Source organism: Bemisia tabaci, chromosome 7 (genome assembly GCF_918797505.1).
Source record: "Bemisia tabaci chromosome 7, PGI_BMITA_v3".
Lineage (NCBI taxonomy): Eukaryota > Metazoa > Arthropoda > Insecta > Hemiptera > Aleyrodidae > Bemisia > Bemisia tabaci.
Genome location: NC_092799.1, coordinates 23,091,440 through 23,107,580, shown reverse-complemented (window position 1 = coordinate 23,107,580; position 16,141 = coordinate 23,091,440). Strand labels below are relative to the sequence as shown.

At 39.8% G+C, this 16,141-nt stretch overlaps 1 protein-coding gene across 1 annotated transcript; it reads left to right on the top strand.

Moving 5' to 3' along the window:
* The first annotated feature begins 3,371 nt into the window (after window positions 1-3,371).
* Amnionless (amnion associated transmembrane protein) lies at window positions 3,372-14,810 on the top strand. Its single transcript, XM_019045008.2, has 8 exons — window positions 3,372-3,602; window positions 4,630-4,893; window positions 8,985-9,184; window positions 10,312-10,570; window positions 11,538-11,765; window positions 13,105-13,255; window positions 13,723-13,894; window positions 14,426-14,810. Exons 1-8 carry the CDS (start codon window positions 3,560-3,562, stop codon window positions 14,585-14,587), a joined length of 1,479 nt encoding a protein of 492 aa, XP_018900553.2. The 5' UTR covers window positions 3,372-3,559; the 3' UTR covers window positions 14,588-14,810.
* Window positions 14,811-16,141: the final 1,331 nt, after the last annotated feature.

The window sequence follows — 16,141 nt, the reverse complement described above, 5'->3', positions numbered from 1 at the left end:
TTGTAGTTAGATGACCTATTTTTTTATAATTATTTAAGGGCAGGTCGCCCATTTTCAGGTGACTGGACTGGTATGGAAAAGTTAAAAATTCGGCGTGAAGATAGTCGCGCCGGTGCAGTTATTATCACGACTCTCGTTCCCTCGATCCTCCGAAAAAGTTAAATTTGTATAGAAAATAAGTCTTCACCCCACATTACTTAGCATTTACGAACATCTTAGACCTCTTCTCTTTTGTTTCTTTTCTTCTTCTTCTTTTTTTGTGTGTGGATATTTTGATTTTTTTTTTTTTAATTTTGGAGGAGGTAAAAGCTTTTCAGCTTCGAGTGATTCATGCATGATTGGCTGTCTGAATTTCGACAGCCCTAAATTCAAAAGGCACGTGCAGTGAGCGTTCTCCAATGGCTGAACGTTGGAAGAAAACCCCTGTTTTTATTGGCTCAACCATCTAATTTCCATATAAGGCATAAGAAATTTAAAAAAAATTGAAAAAGTGTTGTGCAGATAATGCAAAATGAGATTTAATGAACATGAAATTTACCCAGATTACATATTTAGTTGCATTTACTTTGTATTAAAATCGATTTTGTGCATCACATTTGAAGAAATATACATATTTATCATAGAAAAATATTACGGGAAGGTGTTGACTCAAACCGTGATAACCTCCAAAAGTTGGCAACAGACCCCTCTTTTCCAGAAGCGCCTTCATGTTCTTGGTTTATAACGCTCTTCATATAAAAGACCCAGTGTCCAATTGTCCATACTCTCTCCTAATGAAATACCCCAGGTGACGTACCTGTCGATCAGAGATTAATCGTACTACCAGCTCCAAGTGCATCTGTACGTATCTATCAAAGGATATATCCTTGCTCCATCTGCTTTATTGACTTTCATTCTAGCTTCAAGTTCACTTCCAGAAATAGGGCTGGTCCCTGTATCACCAGACCCTGGATCTGTAATCCCTTCAGCTGTTGCGAGCAAAGTTTTAGTATCGAGTATTTCCTGGGGGCGACGAACCAATAGATCCTAGATTAACCATTGACACCACTCAGTCCAGCACCCGTAAAAGGTATTGTTACAATTGTGGTTCCTGTACATGCATCTGATCCGCTTCCGTAGTTAATGGCATAATCCGAACCGAAAATACCTCCGGTAAAGGTGATGAGTACGCTTGGGCCCGCAGCAATGCAGCAGGTGGAAGGGTTATAAAATGGTGGATCCACCAGATCCTGGAGCATTAAATCCAGTAATCGGTATAGTAATTGTGGTTCCTGTACAAGCACCACCTGATCCACTTCCGTAGCTAATGACATAGTCTTGACCGAGGATGTTAAGGGTGATGAGCACGCTTGGGTTCGTAGCAGTGCAGCAGGTGGAAGGGTTGTAACATGGTGGAAAGCAGGATCCACAGCTGCTATAGCCGTTACAACAGTTCGTATTGTAAGAGCATCCATCGGGTGCAGAACAGCTGTAGGAGCCGCAGGGGCTGGATGAGCACACACTCACGTAGGACATGAGGATGCCCAGACTTACAACTACCACGCTAACGAGACGCATGCTGTAATAATGTGACCGAATGAAGGTGAAAACTTTGAATGTGAGGGGCTAAGCGGTTAAACCGGATTTTATACTTGCAGAACAAAAAAAGCTAAAAACAGTATCAGTGGTAAATGGAAAAGTCGTGCTTTGCGTTATCAAAGGCTGCTTCGATGTTCTTTTTATTTCCCGGACAAGAAATTGTGGAAAGAGAAAGAAAGTCTTTACGCGCGTGGGTTCGAACAAAAACGCTTGCACTTGATAGAGAATTTTTCACTCATCTTTTGTGCGTTTCGGTCGAACATTAAAGACGTGGGTCTTCGTAATTTGTCGAGCGGAATACTGATTTGGTCACGGTCACTCACCTCCGTGAATCGGAACAACACTCTCGTTTCGAAGACGAATGCTCTGTTGAAAACGGCATCCTACCGAGGCGCAAATGTATTAAGTTTTTCAAAATTTATAAACCATCTCTCTATGTTTATTAAACTAAACTTAAATTTTTGAGGAGGGAAAAACTAAATCATTGCGCTTTATAAAACATGTAATCACGTATTCCCTCATCTTGGTCACCAAGACCGAAATTGAGGTGTCAAGATGAAATTCTAACTGAACTTATGCACTTTATTTTTACTTAGTTTACTCTTAGAACGGGTAATAGCTCTATTCTAACATTTCATCGAGCAATCTGTTAAGTCTGCCCATAATTGGACCGCGTTTAACAAAAAGGAGCCAAGCCACATCAGCTACTGCCAAAAATGGGGACATTTAATTTTATTACAAGAGAACGTGTGTGCAGATTCCTTTGAAAATTTGAAGGGATTTGCTTTGTACTACACGACCGGATTAAGAGGATGGCCACATGGGCCGTGGCCCATGGCGGCAAAATGTAGGGGGCGGAAAATTTTGCAATTGTTTTGAATGTAGGTATCAAAAAGAGAGAGAAAAAAATCTGATTCAGAAAATAAATTACAAACGAGAAAAGGCGACAAAATCTCTCATTTCCTCAGAGTAAAAGTACAGTAATTTCTAATTTTGTCGTCTTTCGGTGATACAAGAGACAACACCTTTAATTAGTCGAGTTAAGAGAGAAACCAAACACGCAATTTGACCTTGGAACGGAGCAGCGCGGCGCGGCGGCGGTCGGCGTGAAACGCATAGCGCCTACAAGACTGCATGAATACTTCACGCATTGCGCCAAACAGTGTGGTCAGTAGCGGTCGGCGTGAAACGCATAGCGCCTACAAGACTGCATGAATACTTCACGAATTGCACCAATACAGTGCGGTCGGCGCGGCGGCGGTGGAAGTTAAAATTTTTAACCACATTTATACACCACAGCCTCAAAAGTTGATTTAGAAATATGAGGTAACGGGTCATATGTCATATGTGATCGAATTTTTATTCTCTCCAGTACCAAATGGCAATGAAAAGTGAAATCGTCAGGAATTTTTTCATTCTCAGCTTTTCTAAATTAAATCCTAAAATGTTTGTTTGAGGTTATGCTCTATTGTTTTGAACCAACCGATACATCGAACCACTGTCGAATACGATCTGTTGATGTTTCAAAACAAATGATAAGAGGGCGGAAAAATACAGGCGGCTACAGGCTACATAGTACAATGTACTATGCAGAAAATTCTCCGAAATTTGCACTTAAATCCGCACGACCGCTTTCATGTGAAAAATTGAATTGCCCAATTGAAGGCAGTAACTGACGTGGCTTGATTCCTTTCTGCTTAACGCGGTCAAATTCTAGAAACGTCTTTCTTTTTGAGAGGTATTTTCATAATTTTATCCTTCAGCGCATTTCCTACTACAGAATAAGAGGCAATGAGCTACCGTAGCCTAGTTGGTGAGCCCTGCGTTAGAAATCCACAGCCGATAACAAGACAACGTCACAATTATCTTACACCCAGGGGACAGCAAAGAGCCTTGCGTCTGCAATGAATATCATCGTGGGGAGTGAAAGAGTCGGGTGGTATTTCAGTTTGAACGTGGTGTGCGGTGTACAAAGTGCACAATGTTGTTGAAATATTTGGGATACCTCTCTTTACTGGAGATGGGTTTGTATAAAACTTCAAGTTTTTTTTAAGGAAAAAATTTTTAAGAGCAGCCCGAGACAATGATAACAGTGGAAAAACAAGGGGAAAAACGGGAAACAAGGCTAAAATACACAATTAATAAAAACCGAGACATTTTGACTCAAAATTAACTAGTCATTTTCAGTCGGAAATACAATAAAAATTTAAAAAGAACGATGAAAATCTGAGCCTTATATGGTGGTGGCCGGGATCTGAGAAAAAAAACTCTGAAAATGACTCAGTTTTGAGTCGATACGTCTCGGTTTTTAGTAATTGTGTATTTTAGCCTTGCTTCCCGTTTTTCTCCCTTGTTTTTCCACTGTTTTTTAAGGAATGGATGTCAGTCTTCAACTGAACTGAGTTTTGCATGAAAATTGTAACATATTTCTTCCTCTGAAGCACTTGAGTGCTGATTTTTCACATATTTTAATCGTGGAAAAACATTTTTTCCCCCCGCCTGCATCGATTTAGAATATTTGTCATTATATTCCCGAACTTTAACATCAGAACGTCTCACACTCCTCTTTATAGTGATGTCTAAAGAAAGTTCATTTGACTACTTTCATAATAACAACGATATTTCCAACGACATATTTAAGTGTAACGCTTCCTACTTTTGATAATTATACAGTTCGATTAAAAATAATCAAAAAATCGAACTTGCCAACTCACAGAAGTTAACACTCATATATACTGTTAAGAAATTCTTTAATAATAAAAAACTCAGATGTCACGCAACTTAGCTTGATCAAATAAGTTGAGAGTGGCAACCCAAAATTCATGGGAAAAAATTGTTGCGGGTATTTTTCGATTGATGTTGTACTAAACTTTAAATTTGTTCACCGTAATCAGTCTACGGAGAATTCTGGCAATTTTTCCTCAGAATTTGTGTAAAATAAAACAAGACTCGATGGTTTGAATTTTAAGAAACTTTTCTGAACCATCTCTCTCCTCTCTTCACTTTACGCCGTTCATTTCGCTGATAATAATCGAATTTTTCATTTCTTAGCTGTTTTGTACTTCCCTTGCGGTGTCGGAGCGGAAATCAAGATTTGGACGAGGAACACGAATTTCAACAATTCCCTCAACTGGCGTCCTCCGAGACGACCCTCCGACGAAGACACGGTCGTGTTTCCGTACCAAATGCTACTGGAAGTCATGCTAGCCAAATCGGTGTCTCTTTGTCAGCTCGTACTGCCCAGCTTCGGTTTCTTGGTGATGCCAGTCGACGCCGTCATCGAATTCAGCGGCTTACCGTGCGATCCATCCAAAGGTAAATTGGACTACATTTTGCAATTTGGAACTATAAATTTTAGCCCGGTTTAAAAACAACGTATGTGCCATTAGGTTCCCTATGCACATAAGTGTTTTTCCAGAAGAGCGAGAATTTATAGTTCCAAATTGCAAAATACAGTCCAACTAAATGAGGGGCTCGGAGGGAAAGGCGGATGAATGCAGTATTTTGTGAGAAATAAATGATTTAAACTAAAACTAATCTTAAAATATACTCTGCGAAACATTTACAACTAAAATTCAATTTACAAGCATCAAAAATTAGTTCGAACTCTCTTTTTGCCATAAAGTCTCCATGTGATTTTAAAAATTTGAACACGTATTTGTTTAATTAGCAAAAACTGCACTTACGCACCGTATTTTTCAAGCCTCTCAAGGATCCTTTTCCAAGAGAGAATTTATGTAAATGTTTCCTTCTCTGTTTTCTATCCGTCGTCCAAAGATTTTTTTTAATGTTTGAGATTGAACCTTAAATGTGCGTCCAGGCTCAGCTCTGATTACACGATCATCAAAATGTAATCTGGTATTAAAATCCGATTGGACGTATTTATGCCAGACGGAACAATGTGCATTAGGACATGAGCCCTGAGACCCACAAGAACACATTCGTAACAAGGCTCACGTCATAGTGCACATAGTTCCGTTTGGCAGAAATACGCCCAATTGTGTAACCATAGGTCCCAATTCTTTCACACACACAAAAAAAATTAGCCTAATGCTCTCTTCATCCCCACTATATCCTAAGAGCGTTACGTATTTCCAGGCCCGCCACATCCCATCTCGGGCCCTGGTACCAGATTTCTTGCCCGGGCCCCTAGCACAGAGGGGGGTCCGGGGGGCCTCCCCCGGGAAATTTTTGAAATTTTAAATCTATTTGGACGCATTTTGAAGCTCTTATGATGGAGATTTTCCATCAATTTCTGCAGAATAATTACGTTTTTTTTTTACTTTCAGCACCAAATACTTTCGAACTGTTGCATTCAAAACATCTATAAAAATTTTTTTGAGGGGGGCAGATGATACTTTTCAATTCTAGGGGGAGCCGGGCCCCCTGGACTCCCCTTTTGTACGTCTATGGTAAGGGAGTTGCGCCATTGAAGTCGAGAGTGCCCGGACAGGGGCCTCTTAGCATCCGACAACAGAAGAAAATGAAACGCAGTTACTCAAAATATCATTCTACATATACTCAAAATCTTGAAAATAGATAGAATCTCTAAAAAAGTAAGACAAATTTTATATTGTCCTAGCGTGTATTTGAAACTTCACTCATCTTTTGCGGAATTTTTAGGGCCATTTTTTCACTTTTCCTTACGAGACAAGGATTACACATGAATTCGTAGGGGATTGTCACCTGCGTCACGGGCCCCTCCAGGGCCCGGGCCCCGGTACCGAGGACCCAGTATCCCCCCCCTTGTGGCGGGCCTGCGTATTTCATGAATGGCCCCAGATCCGTATTCCTCGAATCTAGAATTAGCGTAACGTAAGTCTCTGGCACTACTCCTGCCTATACATCGCATTTTAGGAGGTTAAGGGGCCAGCGCAGCAATTTCAACGCTTCATCCAACCGGTGTACTGTAAACATAGCTGAAAGCATGACGCGGTGTTGCCGCCTCGTTACAACATTTCCCCACAATACGCACAATTTCCACTACGAGCGAGGATGGTCCTGAAGGAGCGGCACCTCGCGGCAAGCCGCCCTCATACTCTTGGAAAACTTGCGGGAAGTTGGAAGTTTGAGGAAACTCAAGTTGGATCGGGTGGCAAACACGCGGTTGCACCGTGCAAAGTAACAAAGGTGGGGCGGACGAGCAAGAATATAAAAGTTGCCACCGGGGCAAGGGAGGGTCGAGGGGATGTGCATCGCTTCGCTGGGCAAAAACCGCGGATGAAACGTAGAGTTTCCGATTGGGTTAAGCGGTTTTTGGCTACCGGGCCAGCGCGGAGCTGGAAGGTACAGATCCAAACAATCAGCGCTCAAAGTGGGTCTTGTCAGGACTCGCAACGCGTAATTGAATCCGAGATTTTGACCCTGCTTGCCGGGTCTATGAAAAATTTCGATATTTTCCCGTGATAATTAAGAATTTAAAAGCTGGACCGTTTGGCCTGGTGGTCAGCGCGAATGACTCCACGTCAATAGGTTCCGAGTTTGAGTTCCGGTAGGAGTGACTGATATTCACAGAAGTGACTAGTGGACCTGCAGAAAAAGATTCTACTCGGCCGTATTCACTGAAAATCAGTGGCGAGGCGTGAGTGATCGATTATCGATATTTCCCCGTATGAAGCTGTGGTAAAGAATCGATTATTCAGGTGCTCGTTGCGAACACCCTGCTTATCGATCCTTTTCTATAGGTTTCAATGGCAGATCAATCGATTTATCGCAAAGCACGCCACGCAAATGCTGGAAATATGAAAAACCTAGAGGGGTATCGCCATTTCCTGGTATCTCAGATCAATAAATAGCAACTAGAGATGGTTGTAGGCTCTGAACAGAATAAAACTCAATAAATAAGCAGTCGAAGAAGAGGACTTTTCAAAATTTGCTGGGACACAGTGGAGGGCCTCAAAGAGCGTTCATGAATTATGGAACAGGGCCGGATTAAGGGGGTGGCCACATGGGCCGCGGCCCATGGCGGCAAATCTAGAGGGCGGCAAATTTTGCAATTTTTTTAAATGTAGGTATATAAAAATATCGGATTTAGACAAAAAAAATTACAAACGAGAAAAGGCGACAAAATCTTTAAGTGGTCGAGTTAAGAGAGAAACCAAACACGCAATTTGGCCTGGAACGGCGCGGCGCAGAGAGCAATGATGACGAAGACTTGAGATGAAAAGGAGAAGCCCTCGGCGCGGCAATTGGCATGTAATATATATTAGCGCCTACAAGACTGCACGAATACTTCACGCAATATTGCATCAAACACAGTGCGGCCATCATTGCGGTCAGCGTGAAGCGGATAGCGCCTACAAGAATGCATGAATACTTCACGCATTGCGCCAAACACGGTGCGGTCTGCGCGGCGCGGCGGCGGAAGTTAAAATTACTAAACCACATTCATGTTTGTTTTTTCATAATTTTTTTGTTCATTTCTTATGAATGAACGGCCTTGTCCACACAGAGATAGGTTTACGAAACTTAACTTTTGCTACTAGTGTTGACAGGGCATTCCCAAAACATGTGTTCAACGCTTCTTATGCACCCCTTCCCCGCTGGCACGTTCACTTGATGGTTTTTATTGATGTTTCAATACGAATGAGAAGGAGGCGGCAAAATACAGGCGGCCCATGGGCGGCAAGTAGGTAAATCCGGCCCTGTGATGGAATGCACTTTTTCGGAATTTTTGACCCCCTCCAGCCCACGTTAACGCTTTTGTGAATTAGGTTCCTATCCTTTAATACGTAAAAAGTGGCGTAGCGTTGCCTTCTTGACCCCCCCCCCCTCCCAAGAACAGCATGTAATCTATGAGCCCCTTAAATCTTGCAGGACAAAACATTTTCCCCTCATCATGAATCAGTCCTTAGCCTAGTAGTCCTTTAGTGATTTCCTCAAAAAGTCAAGTGCAGCTAGTCAAGTACAGCTTAGACGGGGGCATTTCTGGAAAAAAACTGTAAAAGGGGGAAAAATAAAATCTTGATCTATAGGACACGCTCCTGTTATCTCGTGCCTTAACTTGGGGACACCATGTACATTAAAATTTTCCAGGATCACCGCACTTAATCGTCAATTCTCGAATCTCATCTCCGAGGCCTTGAAAATGCTCTACTTGGCAATCGCTTGTTTGAGTAAGTACCCGACAAAACTTCCACCGCAATAATCGCTGGAGGCCCCTAAGAACTTAAAATCCAAAAGGACTGTAATATTAAGTAGATTAATTTGATTTTACTTTTAAAGTTGCGTTGCTTCCAACTTTCGCCGGGGTTAGGCAGAGCGGGGCACTGTGAAATTGAGAGGATGAATGTTCCGAAATGGCATCTACTGTCGAGTTTTATAAATGATCAACCTCGGAACCTATTACTGCAAGTCTCTCTTGCGTAGGGTTTCAGTTATTTCAAAGCACCATTGCTGATTTCCAGAACTGATTTACAATCGTGACTTCTACGAGAGATGGGAGAATCCGACCAATTGGCTGTACTTTCCGCGAAACAAAGCAACTCCGCATTCAGCAAGAATCCCTTGTCCTTTTGATGACGTCATCTTTCCGTCTAACTCTACTTTTGCGGTGCGTCTACCTCCGATTCCCACCACTGTCAAGAGCTTCATATATAATGATAAGGTCTGTATATACCAGTAATTCATAGAATGAAAAAAAAAAAAAAACCACTAAGAAGTGGCCTGAACTAAATGTAACAAGGTGGAGAAATGGTGCTGGGTCCACACAATTTCGCGGGGAAAACAAAGCCAATAAATTCCAAAAAGTAAAATTATAGTCAAAATTAAATTTTATAGATTGATTTGTAATTGAGAGATAAATCATGTGAATTATTTTTGAGGAAACTGTCCTAAATTTGAATAAGTGAATTTTGGGGTTTTCAACTCCTCTTGTTTCGAAGAAAACTAATATTAGCCACTAAAAAAGTATCAATTGGACCTCGTTTAGTAAAAAGAAACCAAGTCACATCGGATATTGCCGAAGTTAATTAATTGGGCATTTCAATTTTTTTACATGAAAACAGTTGTGCGGATTTTTGCGCAAACAGTGAATTTTCTGCATAGCACAAAGCAGATTCCTTACCTACAATTTTCAAGGGAATCCGTACAAATGCTCTGTTGTAAAAAATTAAATCGCCCAGTTAAATGTGGCAATAGCTGCTGAAGCTTGGTTTCTTTCTGCTGAACGCAGTCTAAATGAGTCCGATTAGAAAGATTGCACAAGATGTCCCAAACATAATTGAAAACATTTTCAGAATTGATTTTTATGATTAAAATAAAACGTCCTTGTTTTTGACGCTTTATCAAAGGGGGTCCTTTGGATGGATAGAGTACTGTGCAGCTGTGCTAAGGAAAGACGCCGTATGAACATTCGAGCGTTGCCAAATTTCCTCCGATAAAATGTTTATTTTTGAAGGAAGTCATGCGTATTTTTCCTTAAAAATTTTTAGATATTCTGGATTAAACTGCGAAAAATACTGTGTGAAAAATTGGAAGAAAAATATTCATGGCTTTCTCAATAAATTAGTATTTTATCAAAGGAAGCCTGGCAACGCTTGAAGGCTCATACGACGTTCTCCCTTAGCACGGCAGTGTGACGGTTGAGCGTCACAGAGCAACAAATAGTCGTATGAAAGCGGCGTCAACAAGTATAATACCTCGTTGATACATTAATGTAGCTTTTACATTTTTTGATTCCCTTGGGGCATTTCGTTAGTTAATTGCATTTAAACGTTTTATTCTCTAAATCAGGAGCTGAGTTCACAGGAACTGAGGTCATTCATAGGCGAATCACCGATAGGCCAATCTCAATTCCTCCTCACTTCTACTAGTCATAACGACATGGTAGTGCCTACAATCACCGGGCAGGGATGTCAGAATCCCACAGGCTGTTCTTGTGGTACTGAAAGGCTCATGCAGCTATCTTGCAATGCATTTTCTACGTGGTTGTGCAACGTTCCACACTGCCGAGATCCTGTCAGACCTGCTGGACATTGCTGCGATATTTGCGGTAGGGATATAAATGGGTCAGTTGCGCTAGTTACAGAATCGTGTTTTGATTCTTGATTCTTGTAGATAAGCTAAAATTAATGAGATCCATCCAAACCGCAACTATCTACGTTCAATATTAATCGAGATATCGCCCTTTGAAAAGTCAGGTTTTTGACGTCATCCACCGTGGTAGTGACATCCTTGGCTTCTTCCACCTTGCTTCATCAATCAGAGAAACACGCATTTGCACTGGTTACTCACCGTGAAACTCGGATGAAAGTAAGGTGGAAGAAACCAAGGGTGTCACCACCGCGGTGGATGACGTCAAAAACCTGGCTTTTCAAAGGGTGATATCTCAGTTAATATTGAACGTAGAAAGTTGCGATTTGGGCAGATCTTATTATTTTCAGCTAATCGTGTTTCTATGACCAGCGCAACTAACCTATTAGTTTCGAACATTAATCTGTACAGATTTGTAGATTAAAGTCAGAGGTAATAATTTATGAGACTCAGCATCAACAATGTGAGCAATATAATTACTTGCGGGAAAAGTTAAGGTCGCAGATAATTTGGACGTATTTCTGCCAAACGGAACTATGTGCAATAAGAAATGAGCCCTGAGACCCGTAAGAATATATGCATAACAGGGTTCACGTCATAATGCACACAATTCTGTTTGGCAGAAACACGTCCGTTTGCTATAATACGCCGAATGTCGATTGAGGAGTAACTTGTTGAGTAAATAATTTGCATAATGACTATCGATGAATGTTAGGGTGAACACCCTGTTATGCAACAGACCCATTTCTTGCCATTACGAAGATAGTTTTAAAAAAAGAAGATTTGTGGGTATACTTGTTTCTTTTCATGTTAGCGGGTTAGCATTATTACCTTCCCTAGATTGCCATTTTTCGAATGAAACCCACCAGCATTATACCCAACCCCAAATTATGTGATCTCATTACTTCAGCGAAATTCTGTTGCAGGAGCCGTTTTAGAATTTAACTATGACCCACTGAAGTTTAAAATGTCGGAACTGGATATAATTTTGGAATCGTTTCTGAGTCTCGTCAAAAATCAGAAAGGAGTCGATCTGTTCTACCACTCTGGAAAAACAGACCATAACACCATCCAAGCTGTGTTGGTAGAGAAGGGTCCTTACAAAGGCGTGATCACCGATGCACTACACCATCTAAAAAGCCAGATCTTAAACGGTAATTTCTTCAATTTTAAACCTACAATTAAGGCACTGGATGCAAAAAGGGCACTTCTCGGAAAGACGAGTTTTGAGAGAACAGCATTCGAAAGTTCAAGGTCATTTTTATAGGCTTAAGTTTAATATAACAGTGTCACGTATTTTCTTATGACACTGTTATATTAAACTGAAGCTTGTGTAAAATGACTTAGAGCTTTCAAAATGCTGTTTTCTTAAAACCCTTGTTCCAAAAAGTGCCCTTTTCGCGTCCAGTGCCTCAATTTTGCAACGTAGAGTAAGGTCTTCGATATTTGAAAAAATATCTTTCGTAATATTTGGGAAAGCATCTTGATACTTTAAGATACCTGCAATGTTTGGAAATTAATCGTTTAAAAGGATAATAAAGCTATATAATGGCCTGGAATCTTTCAAGAGTCATATTCCCAAAAGCGAAGAAATTTTCAAGATAAAGTTAATGAGCCTTTTTTTATATTAAAAAAGAAGAAGATGAGGAAGGGGAAAAAACATAGGTGCAGAAACTGAGGACTGTGTTCTTAGTCGTCCCATTAACAGCTCGTATCCTAGGGTGGCGGGCTCTAGATAATTCACATTGTGATAAAAAGAGGTTTAAGTACATCTTTTACAACATTCCTTAAAAAGAATATAATTTTAACGACTCTCGAGTCAAATTCTACAGTATAACCTAGGAAATCGATCCTTGTGAAAGATTATAATGACTAGCCTCCGCAAAAATAAAAAACGCCAAAGAAATTATGTCGCAGGTTACTGGAATCTGAAAGCAGGTTTGCACCTCCATCTCAAAGTTCATCAAAATCAAATAATTTTTCCTTCCATACTTACCTATTTTTGGCAGGAGGCAAATCATCGCTATTTCTTGTAATGCTTTTTTACCAAAACAATTCTGTTGAATATTACTCGAAAAAACACGTATATGCATAAGGGAACTAATGGTTCATACGTTGTTTTTACACTGAGCCAGAATTTATTGTTCCTAATTGCAAAATGTAGGCCAATTTCTCAGGATAAGATGTCAAGAATTTCCTTAAACCAACTTTAATCACAAGACCACCATAAAAATAATATAACCACCATAAAACCATTTGTGGCCTAAAGAAAGGAGCTGTTTCAGGAACGACGAAGAATAAGACCTTTAAATACTTTTTCTTGAACTCATTTTTCCAAGAAACACCTAGGAATGTCCCACGAGTTTATAATGCATTAAGCAAGATTATGAACGGTTTTCTCCCATGAGGTTTGTCCCGCATATGAAAATGATAAAGCCCTTGCTTTAGAAAGATTATTTGAAATAGAATTACTCTCGAATCTCTCGCTTTCAGATCAGTCCCTAGGATTATCCCTCGCACGACTTTCGCTGGCAGGCGATCCGTACGACCCCGAAGCGATCTTTACTACTTTTAAATCTTTCCTGATGATAGTGCTACTAGTCATTGTTGGTTACATTTGTTTCATCGTGTACGATTCTAACATGTGAGTATCGTATATATTTTGTTTTCGAACTGTTTTAAAGACATTTTTAGTTACTTCAGGATGGGCATACTTCTATTTTCAGTAGCGTGGCCGAAGAGAGAGAGAGAGAAAATGAGGGGGGGGGGTTCCAGAGGGTCTAGATTGTAGACGATGACGCTCCTCGTGACTGAACACTTTTTAGCTAAATGTTTCCAGTTTGGGTAAACCCTTTATGTCCGTTGCAGAAAATACATTGCGTACAAAATGAGGCGTTTTGAATTTTGACTCATTATAATCGTGAATTTTGAAAAATTTGCAACATGTTGTTCCATTCTGTAAAAAAGTCAGTTTTTTTGTGTGTGTCACCGTAGAAAAGTTTTGCCCAACAAGAAAGCTGCTCGGAGGAAATTGGCAAGAGCTTAGTGGAACTAGAAAAACTAATATGTATTAATTTGATTACCTTTATTTGACTTTTTTCTGTCCTCCAGAAACTTCATTCAACTATTCAGATCGTCGAACCTCTCAAATTTCGTCAGGTTTGAAAATGTAACAGGTGAGGTTGAGCTACGGTATGAAGTTCAGCCTACGTTCAGGAAATCTTTCCGCAACCCTCTCTCTTCCCTCCTGCAGACTGCCTCTGGGAGTGAGGAACAATCAGAGGTACGCAAATTTAAGTATCAATGGTGATTGCGAGTCCATTCGCGTCCCTGACACTCAGCTCAATTTGTGTCAGTCAAAATGAGTAAGGGGGTGTAATTTAAATAATAAAATCTAATGACTTTGATTTGATCCAGATGGCTTCAATAAAAAATAGCCACAAGAATTTGTGATAATTTGTACTACAACCCTTCTACAATTTACGTGAAGTTGTACAATAACTGTGTATAAACCACATAACAACATCATTCGGGTTAAAACTAAGAGTATCCTCTCATCTGCTATATCAACAATGGGGAATCTTTGGTTTATATTTTTTGCTAATTTTAGCTATTTGACTGCTTTCTCCCGGTTGACAAAGGTGTCGAAATTAGCCCGGAATTCCAAAACATTTTGTTATGAATTATTGAATTTTAACCCCGTTCACCCATTTTTCTCGTGTTCCACTCGATGAATTATTGGTAGGGCTCAGTTTATTCTTTCTCTTAATAACTATACTATATTATAATTATGTATTTCGATTTGATTTTGCAGCCGGAGCTGCATGTCCCGGAGGAACCGACGATTTCTTACAATAACTTGGCCCTTGAAAATTCCGAATCTGAACCTGAGCAAGAAAGTGGTGACGTCGAGATGAATGAAATGGCAGCTAATAAATCGGAAGAGAAACAATTGCACGATATTGATTTAAGCTGAACGAATGTGTGCGTTTATTTTATCAATACAAAGTTTTAATAGAAGTCTTCATAATTTAAGCTTTGTGTACTTAGATGTAGATTTTACAAAAAGGGTACATTTTGGGAGTCTGAAGGTGAGTACCCTCTCAGCAACTCGTAGTGAATATTTTTTTCGCACCGGGGAACTAGCCAACTGCGTGCCTTAGTTTTTTTAATTACACAGTACACACTAACTGGCTAAATTTATTTGTTTAATTTTTATTGATGGATCTACGCCGAGTTCATATCCAATTTTCGCCTTTCTGACAGAATTCTGAAAAGTTCTATGAAAGTTAGGCAGGTACGAGGCACGTCAATTGTGAAATGTTATGGAGTACAAGAAGTAAAAATTTTCTTCATCAGTGATATGCCAGTGGAGGGTCATATTAGAGTCAATTAATTCACAAATATTGACCCCCTGACCCAATATTGCAGCCCTCAGTATTTTCATGACAATTGAGTACACTCTTACCTGGGAACCCGATTGGCTATCTTCTCCTGGAAAGTTCGTCTGCTTTAAACTTTTTTTCTTTCTTAGAATATTGAGTCGATAAATTCAAGAATTTGTATACGTATTGACCGAACATTGCTAGAATATTTTGTTCCTAACTGGGTACACTTTTCTCCGTGAGCTCGACCTTTCGATTAGATTGTCTGTTAAAAATTAAGCCTCTTCAATATTAAGTCAATAAGTTCAAGGATTTGCGCAATATTGTTAACCCACACTGAAAAAAAATCCAATTTTCTGGATTTTAACGTACGTTGGCAGTGTTGGCTACACATCCAACTTACTGGAAAAAAATGTGAACCAAACGTTTGGTATTCCACTTTATCCCAAATATTCGGTTTGTCAAACTGAACTTTCGGTTCGTGTAACCAAGCGTTCGGCATACATAACCGAACTTATTTTGTCAGTTCACTTTACTGCACTAATTCGGTTACACGAACCGACAGTTTGATTTGACAAACCGTAAATTCAGTTTGACGAATCGAATCGGTTGGGATGATAACTTTGGTACTTACACCGAACTTTCGTTTCAGTGCAATATTGCCTGAATATTTCCGTTTCAGCCGGGCACACTTTTACATCCGCCGTGCTAAGGAAAAACACCGAGGAAACCCTCAGGCGCTGCCAAATTTCCCTTGGTAAATCACGCATTTTTGGGGGAAATGTGTAAATATTTCTGTCCAATTTTTTAGATAATTTTGTTCGCAATTTTACCTAGAGTTCCCAAAAATTTTAAGGAAAAATATTCATAATTTTCCTCACACTGAAAAAAAAAAAGAATCTTAAATTTGCCGCCAAGAAGTATTTTTTCTTAAATTAAGAATTTTACTGCTTAACATAAACTACTTTTTTGCTTAAACCAAGCCTTATTATCCTTGCATTAAGAAAAATTCAGCTTAAATCAAGATGAAAACAATTCTTGGCGGCAAATTCAAGAATCTTCATGCTTGAACCAAGCACTTTTTTTTCAGTGCAAAAATAAACAATTTATCGAGGAAAATTTGGCAACTCTCAAAAGTTCATACG